At 38.4% G+C, this 14,255-nt stretch overlaps 3 protein-coding genes across 5 annotated transcripts; 1 reads left to right on the top strand and 2 right to left on the bottom strand.

Moving 5' to 3' along the window:
* Window positions 1–455: 455 nt before the first annotated feature.
* LOC18052900 (alpha,alpha-trehalose-phosphate synthase [UDP-forming] 6) lies at window positions 456–5,844 on the bottom strand. 3 transcript variants are annotated; one of them, XR_002907349.1, is made up of 5 exons: window positions 3,107–5,844; window positions 2,742–3,015; window positions 1,240–1,678; window positions 952–1,030; window positions 462–685 (listed from the first exon to the last, which is right to left on the bottom strand). XR_002907349.1 is itself a non-coding variant. In XM_006448078.2 (3 exons), the coding sequence occupies exons 1-3, from the start codon at window positions 5,107–5,109 to the stop codon at window positions 1,391–1,393; spliced, it is 2,565 nt and encodes an 854-aa protein (XP_006448141.1). In that variant the 5' UTR covers window positions 5,110–5,844; the 3' UTR covers window positions 1,136–1,390. The 3 variants fall into 3 exon arrangements, 1 of the variants encoding a protein (XP_006448141.1); XR_002907348.1 differs by having other exon boundaries at window positions 456–1,030; XM_006448078.2 differs by lacking the exons at window positions 462–685; window positions 952–1,030 and having other exon boundaries at window positions 1,136–1,678.
* Window positions 5,845–10,638: 4,794 nt separating this feature from the next.
* On the top strand, window positions 10,639–11,385 carry LOC112101021. The gene has a single exon (XM_024190919.1). It carries the CDS (start codon window positions 10,639–10,641, stop codon window positions 11,383–11,385), a length of 747 nt encoding a protein of 248 aa, XP_024046687.1.
* A 190-nt stretch (window positions 11,386–11,575) lies between these two features.
* On the bottom strand, window positions 11,576–12,957 carry LOC112101020 (ubiquitin-like-specific protease ESD4). The gene is made up of 4 exons (XM_024190918.1): window positions 12,502–12,957; window positions 12,319–12,414; window positions 12,092–12,220; window positions 11,576–11,974 (listed from the first exon to the last, which is right to left on the bottom strand). The coding sequence occupies exons 1-4, from the start codon at window positions 12,955–12,957 to the stop codon at window positions 11,576–11,578; spliced, it is 1,080 nt and encodes a 359-aa protein (XP_024046686.1).
* Window positions 12,958–14,255: the final 1,298 nt, after the last annotated feature.

The following is a 14,255-nucleotide window of genomic DNA, read 5'->3' as shown; positions in this document are numbered from 1 at the left end:
GGGACAAATTGATCAGACGCGCACTGATTTGGAACTTACATTAGACACGGCCGCCACACTGAAGCCTGCCGTGTGAGCGTGAGTTTGAGGGAGTACTCTAGGGGATTGACTACAAGAAACAAATCAAAGACTTGTTTTGATCTTGTTTGCTTTATTAAGCTGCACCAACCAAATGTTTTTAATGCGAGTAGAATTCAAATCTCATTCCTCTTATTTGAATTGCATTTAAACTTAAATTCTTATTTGATATTGAGGTTGAACGGTTGTATCTTAAAAATTAAAATATTAAAATATTTTATAAATACTAACAAATGTAACTTGAAAGATAAATTGATTTAATTTTATATTTGTATGATAAAAAATCTACTAAATTTTTATTACTTTTGTCAAAATTATTGTTCAGATATTATTATTACATACCATTTCATATTTACAGTTTTTTTTACGATACCTATAAAAACTACAACTTAATGCCAATCAGGCCTAAGAAGATTTTAGCAGCTAATAATTAGACGCCATGTCGTGGTAGCGGGTGCTTGATTCATGCTGAATTTCCAGTTTCCAGCCAAATATGTTTATAATTGATGTAACAAACAAATCAGGAAACAACATGCAATTCTCTTCTTTTACTTGGTTCTTTCGCCGGTAAGTTGTAATTATCCCAAACCACAACGCAAGATCTTGCCTATGGGAACACACTTGTGAGACGTTAGACATTTAGATGCATCAACAAACAGCCAAAAGCGCCAAATGACGAAAACAAATACTCAAGGACAAAATAAAACTCGGTAGCAGATAAGAATTTTCACATCAAATAATGTCTAACTGATAGATTCCACGTTTGAATGGATAGGCTTATCCACACCCAAAGATTGCCAAAACAAGAATCATTGTAACATCTACAAGGAGCTGATTGCAACAGGACTCGCAATTTTAAAGCATCAAACTTACTGTAAATTTCTAGGTTCATCTTGAAACTGATCACAGCAGAATTGGCCTGAGGTGAGGAGTAATGCAACATGACAAACTACTGCAGACAAAAATAAAGATCAACAGCCAGCATCAATTTCAGAGTTGCTTTCACGCAAATGAAGTCAGAGATGAATATAATAGGAAGCCGAACCACACTAGAAGCTGATAAAGAAAATAATCTGAATAACTTATAATTAAAGATTTAGTGCTCAGATTTCACTGACATGCATTTACAGCTTTCACCAGAAAAAAAGATAAAACACATACCCAAACAATGTTTCCCAGTTGTGGAACCTTTTTTTAATTTACATCACGAAAGAAACTAGGGCAAAATGGAGGAACCAATCACAGCCTACATCCTTAAACTTGCAAACACGAGACAGGAAAAGTGGTGACTGTTTTTTCATTGATGATATGCCTATACAGGAACCATTTGATCTGCAACACAAGCCAAACCCTGCATCAATCTGACTATTTCCACTGTATCATCCAGATAATACTTGGCTTTGCTGGGTTTTCGACCAACAGTACATGCAAAAACTTCTGCCCTGGGGGCAATGGATGGACCTGCCATGGAACTAATAATTACTTCAAACATATCCTCATCGGATCGGTCATCCCCTACACACAGAACAAAATCAGGCAACATTTCCCTTTCTTGCATGGTGGAAAGTAATCGCTTTGCAACAAGGCCCTTGTTTACACCCTGCACGCAAACAAGCACGTTAGGGACCATCCCCACCATTAAAAATGAACATTAAGAGCTGCAGCTTGGATAAGATAAAACCAGACCCACTGACCTTTTAGCATTATTTCACTTTAACACATAAAATTGATGTCTTTCTTTTAATAAAGTGGTGACTTTAGCACTAACATCCTATAAGAGGGTGCAACTTTTCTGAATTTTTCATCAATCTGGTTAAAAGAAAATCGTAACTTCAAATTCTCTATCATTTCTTTGAGATATCCATCTATTAGTACCCATTCAGTTGGACAAAGAATGAAGGTGGCATCCCGGCCCAGTGTTGACATTTTCAATTTTGGAGCCATTAGTATGGAAACAGGGGAAACTACAAAATTTTGGATTAAAATCACCATAAGGATGACTTGAAAACTCTTGGAGAGTTTATGGTAAAAGGATAGAGGAATTTCTTTCATAAGAAAACAAACCATCTTGGCCCAAGTAGGCAAGTTAAGGTTAGTTCCTGTTGAGTTGTATCTCATATTGACTGGTAAAGGGGATCACTTTACACTGATAAAGGGGATCACTTTAGCTTTGGGTAAGGATAGGTCCCTACACCTGCTATTGGGTTGGATAGCAAAAAATCTTAGGATCAACCACCCACAAGCGGTACACAGCCACACCACAATAGTTGGAATGTTATGGTGGAACAACTCAGATGTGTCTAAACAAAAGACTAGGGTCCTATGGTGACTTGTTGAATTATGTCCCATGTTGGCTGGTTAAAGGAGAGTCACTTGGGCTTATAGGTAAAGATAGGTCCTTCCACCCAATAGGCTAGTCTTTTGGGTTAGATACCTAGAAATACTAAGCCCAACCCCCCAGAAAGGTAAATATAGATGAAATGCCCAAAGGGAAAATACTTTCGACAAAAGAACACAACCCAATGTTCCAATGCTCCGTATTAACGAGACACTTTTAGATTTAGATATGGCTGACATTACACATTTATTCAAACAAACCCATATAGGAAATTGTCTATCACATAAGAGAAGAGCAAAACTTGGTAAGGATATGTGATTCAAACCTGTGGCTTGACCTCCACAAGATTCTGCCCGCTTTTAACCGTAACTGGTTCATTGGCAAGCACGCTTTCAAGGTGGTCAAGAAGCTCCTTAGCCTGGCATGATCCAAAATCTGGATCCGCATCCTCATAACTCCAAACAAGTGCGGTTTCTTTATCTTCAATGGTTGATCCATCGGTTGTCTCAGTGTACAGCTTCATGACTGGCTCTGCAATCTGCTTCCAACCACAGTCTGCCACTGGTATACATGTTTCCCATTCTTCATCACGCCTCAGCCTGAAATCATACAATTGACAATGCCAAGTTAGACTCTCATATATTACTAAACCTAAATAAATAAAATGGGCTTGAGTTATATCAAATCCACCTAAAAAAGTAGCCATGCTCTGCAGCTATTCCCAAGTTCTCACAAGGAGAAAACCATTCAGCAAGTGTCTTACGACTTTTAGCACTAACAAGAAAAACCATATTGTTCTTGTCTCTGCACAAGCTATTTAGGATGTCAATAGTTTTTGAATTTGGGCTCTTATCAATGGAGGCCTGAGGCATCAAAGTACCATCATAGTCCAGCAGAATTGCCCTTGTTGTAGTTCTCTTGTAAGCTGACACTATGTGCTCCATTGAGAGCTTCTTGAAGTTTGGATCAAGTGCCACAACTCTAAAACTTAAACCAAATCCAATACCCCAGCACCTCTGCCGCACGTGTTCACGACAAGTCCTCTCCAAATCTTGAAGGAAACTACGGGCCCAATATCCGACATCATGTGTGCTGACATATCTATAATGCTTCTCATGCCTTAGCTGTTTTTCTTGGTCTGCCATCTCCAAGGCGCTATCCATTGCATCTGACACTGCATCAATATTCCAAGGGTTCACTCGTATTGCTCCACTCAAAGATGGGGAACAGCCAATGAACTCGGAAACAACCAACATGCTCTTCTTTGGGGATGATGGCTCCGAACCTAAAACCTTATCCAATTTCTCATTTCCTTGGCGGCTGATTATGTATTCATATGGTATGAGATTCATACCATCTCTAACTGCAGTGACCAAACAACACTCTGCAACCACATAATATGCAATTCTCTCATAAAACTTAAGTGGCTCATCAATCAAGACAACGGGATCATATCCAGGTTTCCCAAAAGTTTGATTGATCCGCTCCACAGTCGAGTATGTCTCAGCCTGCACTTCTTTCACGTCTTTTCCCCGGCCCCTAGCAGGATTTGCTATCTGCACCAGTACAACCTTCCCCTGCCACTCTGGGTGTTGAATGAGTAACTGTTCCATGGCCAACAGCTTCAAACTTATGCCCTTAAATATGTCCATATCATCTACCCCAAGCAACATCACCTTACCCTGATCATGGAACTGCTTAATGAGCTCAGAAACCTTTGCCTCCGTTCCAGGGAGACTCAAAACTGACTGAAGCTGACCCATGTGAATACCCACCGGAAGAATCTTGATACTAACAGTTCTACCATAATACTCAAGGCCTATGTAACCTCTCTTCGATTCATAGGTAAGACCTAGCATTCGACTACAGCAGGACAAGAAATGCCGTGCATAATCAAAAGTATGGAACCCAATTAAATCAGAATTCAACAGGGCCCGCAGAATCTCTTCCCTAATTGGCAGTGTCTTGTAAATCTCTGATGAAGGGAATGGACTATGCAGAAAAAACCCAAGCTTCACCCTATTGAACCTCTTCCTCAAGAAAGTTGGTAACACCATCAAATGATAATCATGTACCCAAACAAAATCATCCTCTGGGTTAATAACCTCCATAATCCTATCCGCAAAAATCTTGTTAACTGACACATATGCTTGCCACAGTGACCGGTTAAACCTACCACCAAGATCAGGCGACAAAGGCAACATGTAATGAAACAAAGGCCATAACTGTTGCTTACAAAACCCATGATAATACCGACTAAAAAGATCTGGTGGCAGAAAAGTGGGCACACATTTAAAGGTGTCTAAAAGAATTTGTGACACCTCATCTTGTTCGTTTACATGAATCTCTTCCTTCAAGCAACCAACATATATAACCTCAATATCATCATCTCCTAACCCATCTTTCAATTGGAGGAGAAGTGAATTCTCATCCCAACTGAAAATCCAACCCTTACTGTTATCTGATTTTCGTTGTGCTCTAATAGGCAACTGATTAGCCACAATTATGATTCTATCTCTTTGAACTGAGGAAGATGAAGGGTCAGAGCATACACTATCAGCAGGGTCATCATCAAGGTCGGAAATGATTCCAGCCACGGTCATAATTCGAGGGATTCTCCGCCTCATCCGGCCAAACGATGGAGCCTCGCCAGAAGCAAGCTCCAACAGATTAGAATAAGATTTTGATACCATGTTGTTTTGTTAGCTACAATCCTAGTTATTCAAAGTCATGCTTCACTAAGCATAAATAAAACAAAACGCTCATTAAAAAGAATGAATCTTCACAAATTACAAGCTACCCTTTTCAACTAACTCAACAACAAATCCACTAGCTGGGCTCTCACAAGATTTAAAAAACAAAAACACAACCAAAAATAAAAATAAAAATTAAGCGTTGGGTTGAAGAGTGATACCACTGAAACTTTGAAAATGAAGTGAGAAAGAGCTAGAAACTCAGGGAAATTTCAGCGAAGATAAGCTGAGAGAAGAAGTGACTCAAAACAAGAGGTGTATGGCCTTAAAAGAAAGTTGGCTTGCATCTAGATAAAAGAAGAAAATGGAATGGAATAGATTCAAGATTACTCAAAGCTAACATACACTGCAACCGATAGAAATTTCCACTAGATACTGTCGCATGTGCACTGTTCAGAATTTTAAAAGATAATAATTAGCAATAACAGTCGAAGAAATATTACCAGTCGTTAAAATGGGGATTCTATTTGATACTTTCTTTCGATTTTAACAAAACGACCCAAGTTAGGATTGCAGCAAAAGAGCTGATTCTTTTTTTTTTTTCTTTCGGGATTTTTTTATTAGCTTTTTCAAGCTATCTCTCCCAGTGATCTTAAATTTCCTTATAAACAGTAGGTCCTCCGTTCGGAAACTGAGAAATTTGTAAAATATTATCACGACTATTGGAACGTTGCTTTCGAATTTTCAATGCATCATCTGATTTTTATTTCTGCACCGTTCGATTGCTTTAACTGTTGATCCAATGGCAGAGAGTTCGAGGAAGACGTATGTCCGTGAGACACTAGGTAATCTCGTTGGTTTCTATCCTTTGTTCTCTTCGGTGTCTCCGCTACCAGGCATCATGCTGAGTTGGGACCCACACACCGAGGGCGCGGTCTGAAATTAGCTGTATCATGCGGCGTACCACGTGGCTTTTACCTATTCGTTTTGTGCAAAGTTGTGCGAATTACGTGGCTATAATGTTAACCCTTCGTCGACACTTGACAGCGAACAAAATTTGTCTCGGAGCACGTGTCTCAATTCGACCGGTTTATCAAACATCATCGGTATCGGGTTTACGGTAATAGTCCACTTTCAACCTTGCTTGTTAGGTTTTGATGCTACTCCGATTTCCGGCTTCAAGCCATTTTGGGAAAAATATAAAATGCAATCAAAACTGGTATTTTCAAAGTAGTTGGAAGTATCAAGCAAAGGATATGCGTGTAACGAACAAACCAACCACAAGAATGGAATTTTTATTTTTATTTTCACCTTTTCAAGCACCTTTTTTACTCACTATATTATAGATAGTGATGTAATTTGATTAATTTCGAAAAAGAATTATTCGTAACAAACTTAACATAAGTTGTGTAATAATAAGTGGATGTAAATTTTTAAAAACAAGACACTTAGGCTTTGTCAAATCTTGTTTCTTACTAAGTTACAGTATTAGAGCGTTTAACGAGCTATAATTGATGTGGAATAAAAATTAAATTGATTAAATTTTATATTTTTATAATGAAAATATATAATATTTTTATTATTTTTATTAATAATTATGAATTTTTATTTTTATAATTAAAACTTTAATCATAATTCTTTTTACCCAATTTAATTTCTACCATGTGTTTTTAGGTGGTCTAATTATTCATTTTTTCTACGGCATGATATATGCAAAATTTTCTTTTGACTTATACATGAAAAATGCGGTATTCGATTAAATCGATCCACAGTGGAAAAGGTTGAATCATTCCAGCTTATGCAATCATTGCTATGCTAATAATATTTGGTACACCTAACGTATTTATGTATGTATTCTTAACAATTATTTTGTATTATGTCATACGATCAATTTTGATTGAAGAATTAATTTCATTTGCTAAAGAAGTCAAAATCAGAAAAAAAAAAAAAAACACTTACGTAAACCAAGTTGACGAAAAGACAGAGATAAATCAGCAAGTTGATATTGAGCAAATTTAAAATAATTATTATGAATAGTCAACAAAATTAATTGAGTATTAAAAGGGAAAAAAATAAAAGTAAACAGTAAACTCAAAGTAGGGGAGTTGCAACTTGCAAGAGAGCGAGCGAACGGAAATTCGGATACACGTTCCGTTATATATTTATGTCAGCCGATACAGCAAAACTATCGGCCCGATACAACAGCTGGCTTATCGTTGTACCAACAACAACAACAGCTGGACGTCACATAAACTTATCCTCCAGGTCATCTTTGCGGGACCCGCTACCCGTAGGCGCTAATACGAGTGGGATTATTAAATTAAAACCCACGATTAAAGTGGATAAGCACGGATAAGAGTGGTTGCCCACGTGGATAGTTGTGGAAGCGCAACGTGTCCTCTGCATGGTTTTTGTGTTTGAATTTCGCATTGAAAACGACAAAAGGATGTAGAAAACGACAAGAGCTGAGCCGGCAACAATGGCCATTGCACGATCCCCCATTGGGAGGAACAAGATAAGGTTCTTTAATCCGGACCGTGTTCGATATCCTCCACGTGGATTCCTTTACCTTGTATCCGAATCCAACGGCTGGGGTTGCCCTGTGTATAAAATATTACGAGAATTTAGGTACAAATGCTGGAGTAGATGATAAGAAAGAGTGGATTGATTCACTCAGTAAAGACAAAGGGGGCAGGCGATGATTACGTGAGAAAAGGCACATTTTAAGCTTCGTAAGTGCGCAAGAGCCACTGATTTGTTACAACGAATGATTTGATGCCACGCATGCGCTGAGATGATTTAGATGATTTAGATAATTCACTTTTTCATGCAGGACCCTACAAGTCCAAAAACAAACGTGTGAAAAGAAATAAAAGAAAAGGTAAATAATTAAAGTACATAAGAAATATTACGAATTGCAGGCCCGCGCACAAAAATTTCGAGTCCTAGCCATATTGGATATCTGTTTCTGTTTATACAATAATTAGGAAGGAGTAAATTATTTTCTAAATTAGTTTATAGATAAAGTTTATATATTTCTCTAAATTATTGGAAATATAATTTTAAATTCTACTTCAGTAGAATTGATCTAGGTGGGTCTTAATAAAATTTTGATTCATATTTGAAAAAAATGCATACATATTTGGAATATTGACGGGAAATTTACAAAAATAACCATTAATATTTTATTATTTTCGTAATTAACCCTCTCAATTTTTTTCTATCAACATTAGCCAAACACAAGCCTTTCTTCCCAAATTACCCTTCTTTACAGAACAAAACCAACATTGTTTCTCCCATCTCGCCAAACCAAAAGCAGCTTTTCATTCTTGAATCATCAGCCAACGGCGACCGCAAAAGACAACTGTAAAAGTGATATCCGATCATAATCTATCCAGATTCAACACAAATCGACATCACTTACTGGTATGAATTATTTTTTGAACTTACTGAACTCAGTCGGGTGAATCTGAATCTGGCGACAGGCTGCCTGTCGCAGCAAAACTTGGTGCGACAGGCACCTGTCGCACCAAACTTGGTGCGACAGGCAGCCTGTCGCACCCACTCTTGGAGATTTATTAAAATTGTATTATTTTAATTAGGACTGAAATAATTTTTTTTTTTTTAATTTCAGGCTTAATGGATTCAGTTGTACTTGAATTGTGTTACGATGGTTGGTGGGAGACATTAGAGAATGGCTGTATGGAGTACGTGAATGGTAAAAATCGAGCTTTTTTGGTTGGAAAAAATTACCTGTTTGATCAGTTATTGGCAAGAGTATACGAGGTGTTAAAAATAAATCCTAATGACTATAATATCACAATGAAGACAACTTTGAGGTCTAGTAACACATTATATCGTATATGTGCAATGCCCATGGATATATGTGATGATGAAATGGTGAGGGTTGTGTTGCATATGGCATCTGACGTAGCTAATTTTGGATGCATTCCTATATTCGTGATCACATCACCTCGAGTTCCGAGCGAAGGTATTGAGCCACATGTCGATACAGAAACTTCGTTTAGAGCAAATATATCTGGCCCCGATAATGATGAAGAGGTGTTGCCAAGGACAATATCGCTGCAGCAATATTACTCTCCAATCCACGACAATTATGACAACATTGATGATAATGGCGTTACGTTACAGGATGTTGGAGCAACGGTATTTCCAATAACAACGTCGTTGGAGCAACAATATTCTCCGTATCACAACAATGATTTTCGGGACAATGATGATTTTCATAATGAGACAGAGGGGGATAATATTTGTGCAGAACCTTCTAATAATACAAGGCGGGGCACTCGTTTCAATAATGATGGTGATGATGGAGGAGCCGGTCCTTCGAATGTTCCGTCGTTTCAGGATGAGGATGAGTGTGAAGACAATATTCCTGTGAATAACAGAGGCAATAGACCTATTCCTTCTATGGTTCGATCGAGAAGGAGAATTGACCCCCTTACAAGTCTTGCTCCAACTTTACCTTCGAACATGGTTACTCCAAGCTTTGTTAGCAGTTGTGACTCAGATGATATCAGCGTGGGTAAGCTATTTGCTGAGAAGAATGAGCTTATATTACAACTACGCAAGGTGGCCTTTAGAGATAAGTTTGATTTCAAGATTGCACGGTCTACTACGACACGTTTCGAGGCTCACTGTTGTTCAGAATCATGTAAATGGCGTATTCGAGCAACTAGAAGTTCGAACGAGCAACATGTTCCTTGGGTGGTGAAGAGAATTGATAATGTACACACTTGTCATAATGAGGTATTGGTTGATGGACGTCATCAAGTAAGGAGCCGGGTTGTCGGTTATATTATCGCAGAAAAATATATTCAAGATAAGAGGATTTATACTCCCAATGACATAAGAGCAGATATGCAACAGGAATACGGTGTTCAGTTAACATACCAGCAGGCATATAGGGCGAGAGAAGTTGGTCTTGAAATAGTACGCGGCAACCCTGCAGAGTCATACAACTTGCTCCCTAAATACTCTCACGTACTAACTACAGCGAATGAGGGTACAGTCACTCACCTCGAGCAGGATGGAGATGGTAATTTCTTGTACTATTTTGTAGCACTCGGATCTTCCATCAAGGGGTTTATGCAGTACATTCGGCCTGTCATTGCTGTAGATGGTACTCATCTGAAGGGATTATATCGTGGAAGCATGTTCGTGGCAACATGTCTTGATGGTAACAATCAATTGTATCCGTTAGCCATTGGGATCATGGATTCAGAAAATAATGATGCTTGGGAATGGTTTATGATGAAGTTACATGGAGTGATTGGTGATAGACCTGAGTTGATAATTATCTCTGATCGATGCACTGCCATAAAGAGAGCCGTTCTTAAAGTATTTCACAATGCAACTCATGGCGTTTGTTTTTACCACGTCAAAGGTAACATTAAGTCACAATTTAGAATGTCCAAAGCTCTTTGGGATGAATTTGAACCTGCCTTTATTAATGCAGCAAAAGCATATGGCCACGAGGAATTTAAGAGACAACTTGAAGGGTTGTGGATGATCCACTCGGGTGCGGCTGATTACCTAGAAAATAATGTCGGTACGTGTAATTGGGCAAGGTCTCAGTTTCAAGGTAGGAGGTACAGCATTCTTACCACCAACATCGCGGAGAGTGTTAATGCTTTCATGAGGGAACCTCGAAAATTTCCTGTTACTCATCTTGTTGATCACTTCAGGAAAACATTGCAGCAATGGTTTTATGATAGAAAAATTGTGGCTGAATCAATGACTACTCGGCTAACAACATGGGCGGATGAAATAGTCACTGAGAGGAGAACTATAGCTGAAAGAATGATAGTTCGGCCGGTGTCTCCGCATCACTTTCAAGTTATAGGCGGTGGGCTTAAGGAAGGGTTGGTTGACTTGCAAAAGAGAACTTGCTCCTGCAGAGTGTTTCAGCTTGATCAGCTTGTGTGTGCTCATGCAATTGCGGCGTGTCTAACACACTGGGTGGATTTTATTAACCTTTGCTCGGACTTTTACACTACAGAATCGTTGGCGATGGCTTATGCACAACCAGTGGAGCCAGTTGGTGATGTGGCTGATTGGGAAGTTCCAGATGAAATTCAGGAGCTGCAGGTATACCCACCAGTTGAGGCACCGCCACCTGGACGTCGTAAAGAGCGCAGAATACCCTCGGCTGGCGAGGACGTTGACCGGCGAACTGTAAGATGCGGCCGGTGTCATGAACTTGGCCATAATCGTAAGCGATGTAAGAATCCTATTGCGTCGACTCGAAGTTAGTTGTATTTTGTGTGTTATTCGTTGGTTAAAACTATTATTGTTTTTGTGTTACGTTGGTTAAAACTGTTATTGTTTTTTGTATTTCGTTGGTTAAAATTGTTATTATTCATAAAACTTTATTTTATTTTAAAGTTCAAAATGTGAGGCATTAAAATTATATAAATTTCAACATTGAAATTACTACATAGGTCTACAATATAATATCGTCATTAAATATATCAACCGCAATCTTCTTTCTAAAGTACTCGACATGACTAGCGTTAAACTCCAACCTAAGCCCGAACATTAAATACATCGTAACCATCAATACAAAAACACCGCAATCGCCAGTGCCTCTTTCTTGTTGCGGCGCGCTCTTAACTGCGATAACTTTCCACGGGTCTTCACTCCGCAACTCAGGTCGTATATTGTAGAAGCCAACATATTCCAACCATCGAGGGAATATAACTTCAAGTGGCTTGAATTTCAACTTGTACCTTTTGTCGTCGCGAAATGTGAGTAATGAGTCATAAATCCAGACTTTATTTTTCCGAAAGTCAACTCGTGCTAGTACCCAATGCGCGCCGTCCAAGTTAACAGGGATGAGTAACTGCATATAAAAATTAAAAAACATGTTCGTTATATATGAAATTGAAATACAACAAAGAAAAAACAACTCCTCGAATATTTTCAGTATAGAACATGTGAAATGTAATAAAATACATACCATATCGACATCCGTCATTGATTTTGACATTGTGTGCTGTCGCCCACAAAGATAACTATTCAAGCGGTCGTCGAATACCATTGAATCGACTGCACAATTCCCGTTATTCCATAACTGATTCAAGAACACCTAGTACATAGATAACCAAGAAATGCATAAATTAATAAAACTTAAAGGCAATAATTAAAGAAATTAAATAGTATTTATAAGTTTTGTCGGCACGTTACCCAAAAAAATGTGTCCGTATGTGTGACACGTTGGAGTAAGGCATTTGGATACTGCCGTTGTTTCTCGCTAATCAAGCGGAGATACTCGTGAATATGCTGTAGAGAAACAGAAATATTACGATTTTAAAAAAAAAATTATACACAAATCCACAACAGTATACACCACGAGGAAAATATAAATACCTCATCGCCTAGCCATCCCATCGAAGCTGTCCCCAAAATTATTTGAAAGAATGACCGCGGGTGCTGGACGTTCCGGCGGACTCTGATATCACCAGTGAACCATCGATCAAACTCAGCAAACAAACTAGAGTCCTCCAATCCTCTCAGTGGATTTACATCCACACTCGTACTCATGTCAATCGCATGCTCCATGATTTGGGGTCGAGGTAACCTCCGGACGTTCTGTCCTCGCCTGACCGGAGGAATCATGGAAGGACTGTTATAAACATACGACGGTATGTACGCGCGGCCGAACTTACTAACGCCCGAAGGCACCTCTGTGAACAACTGCACGCTCTCCCCACTAACATCCCCGTAGAAACTAACCAATGACGTGGGCGTAGACAAATTTTCATTGCCCACGTCAGTATACACTCCATAGTCATCCGGGGCCTGTACAATCGTCAAAAAGAACATATTAAATAATTATCAAATTAAAAGTTAAACGAACATAATTATTTAATTTAAATTAGCTTACCGCATATGAGCGTGCAGTGGGAGAATCCTTATTTGGACGTTTAGAAAATGTGTCGATGAAGCCAACAACGGTTTCTTTAAAATCTTTTAATTCTGACTTTATTTCATACACGTTACGATCAATCTTATCCAGCCGTCGTCGTACGTAATCATTAAACTGCTTTGTCCTCGACTAATACAAAAGAAAAAAATAAAACTTTAGAATAACAATAAAAAAATAATAACAACCAAAGTGAAAAATATCGTATATTATTTATAACCTCAGAATCCCGTGCGTCATCAGAGTTGTCTGTTTGCTGCGGGTGGTCATCAACAGCCACCTCATCCTCAAAAGTGTCATGACGCTGCTCAAAAGTGTCATGACGCTGCTCTGGTATTGGGTTTGGTATGTCGTCATGATCGTCATGCTCGTCCGATTGTCTTGTAACCGATGGCATCGCGTTGATTGAGGGTTGGTGCTATATAAAGTATCATTTAAAATTACTAAATGAAAAGTCAAAAATTTCGATAAAAAAAAATTTTGTACTTACAGTATACCGACCTTATGAACCCAGTCTGGAATGCTTGGCAAGTAATCCTTCATAGAGAGCCAATATTTTCTGCTACTCTCCTTTGAATTTGGCTCAAGAGTTTGTAAAACGTCCGTCTGCCATAAATTTAATTGAAAAATTTAAGTAAGTATACCCAACTTAAATTTAGTAAAGTTAAAAAAATAAGTAATACATATTACTTACAAGACGAGATTCGTCGTTGAAGAACGAATAAACCTCCGCAAAGTTGATTCTCGAAGACGCCATAGGCTTCCATTGCAGAATGCGGGGAATCTTACTCTTCGTTTTGACGACCCATGTTGATGGTAACCCTCCGATTGCTTCATAAATCCAAGCCTACAACAACCAAAGTGAAAAATCAAATAAAACAACTATCAAATATTTAATACTATAAAACTTATTAATAAACAAAAAAAAGCACCTGCACCCCAGACGTAAATCCGTAAAGATTGTATTTTTCAATATTATGATCTGGATTTTTCAACCGAGTCTTCTTAAATTTCTCGTCTTTTTCGAACAGTGCATTGTCAAGACTCTCGTAAATCATTTCCCACGACAATAGACCCCATGGACGCTTTCGGAAGTACTGAATATCATCAACTTGGTCAAGCCAATCGAAATTAATTTGACAGTGATTTTTTCTTGCATTTAGTACTCTGTCTGCAAAATAAAACAGCGCAATCTTTA

Source organism: Citrus clementina, unplaced genomic scaffold, assembly GCF_000493195.1.
Source record: "Citrus clementina cultivar Clemenules unplaced genomic scaffold, Citrus_clementina_v1.0 scaffold_2, whole genome shotgun sequence".
Taxonomy (NCBI): Eukaryota; Viridiplantae; Streptophyta; class Magnoliopsida; order Sapindales; family Rutaceae; genus Citrus; species Citrus x clementina.
Note: the sequence above shows the minus strand (reverse complement) of the source record. Positions and strands in the feature narration are given on the sequence as shown.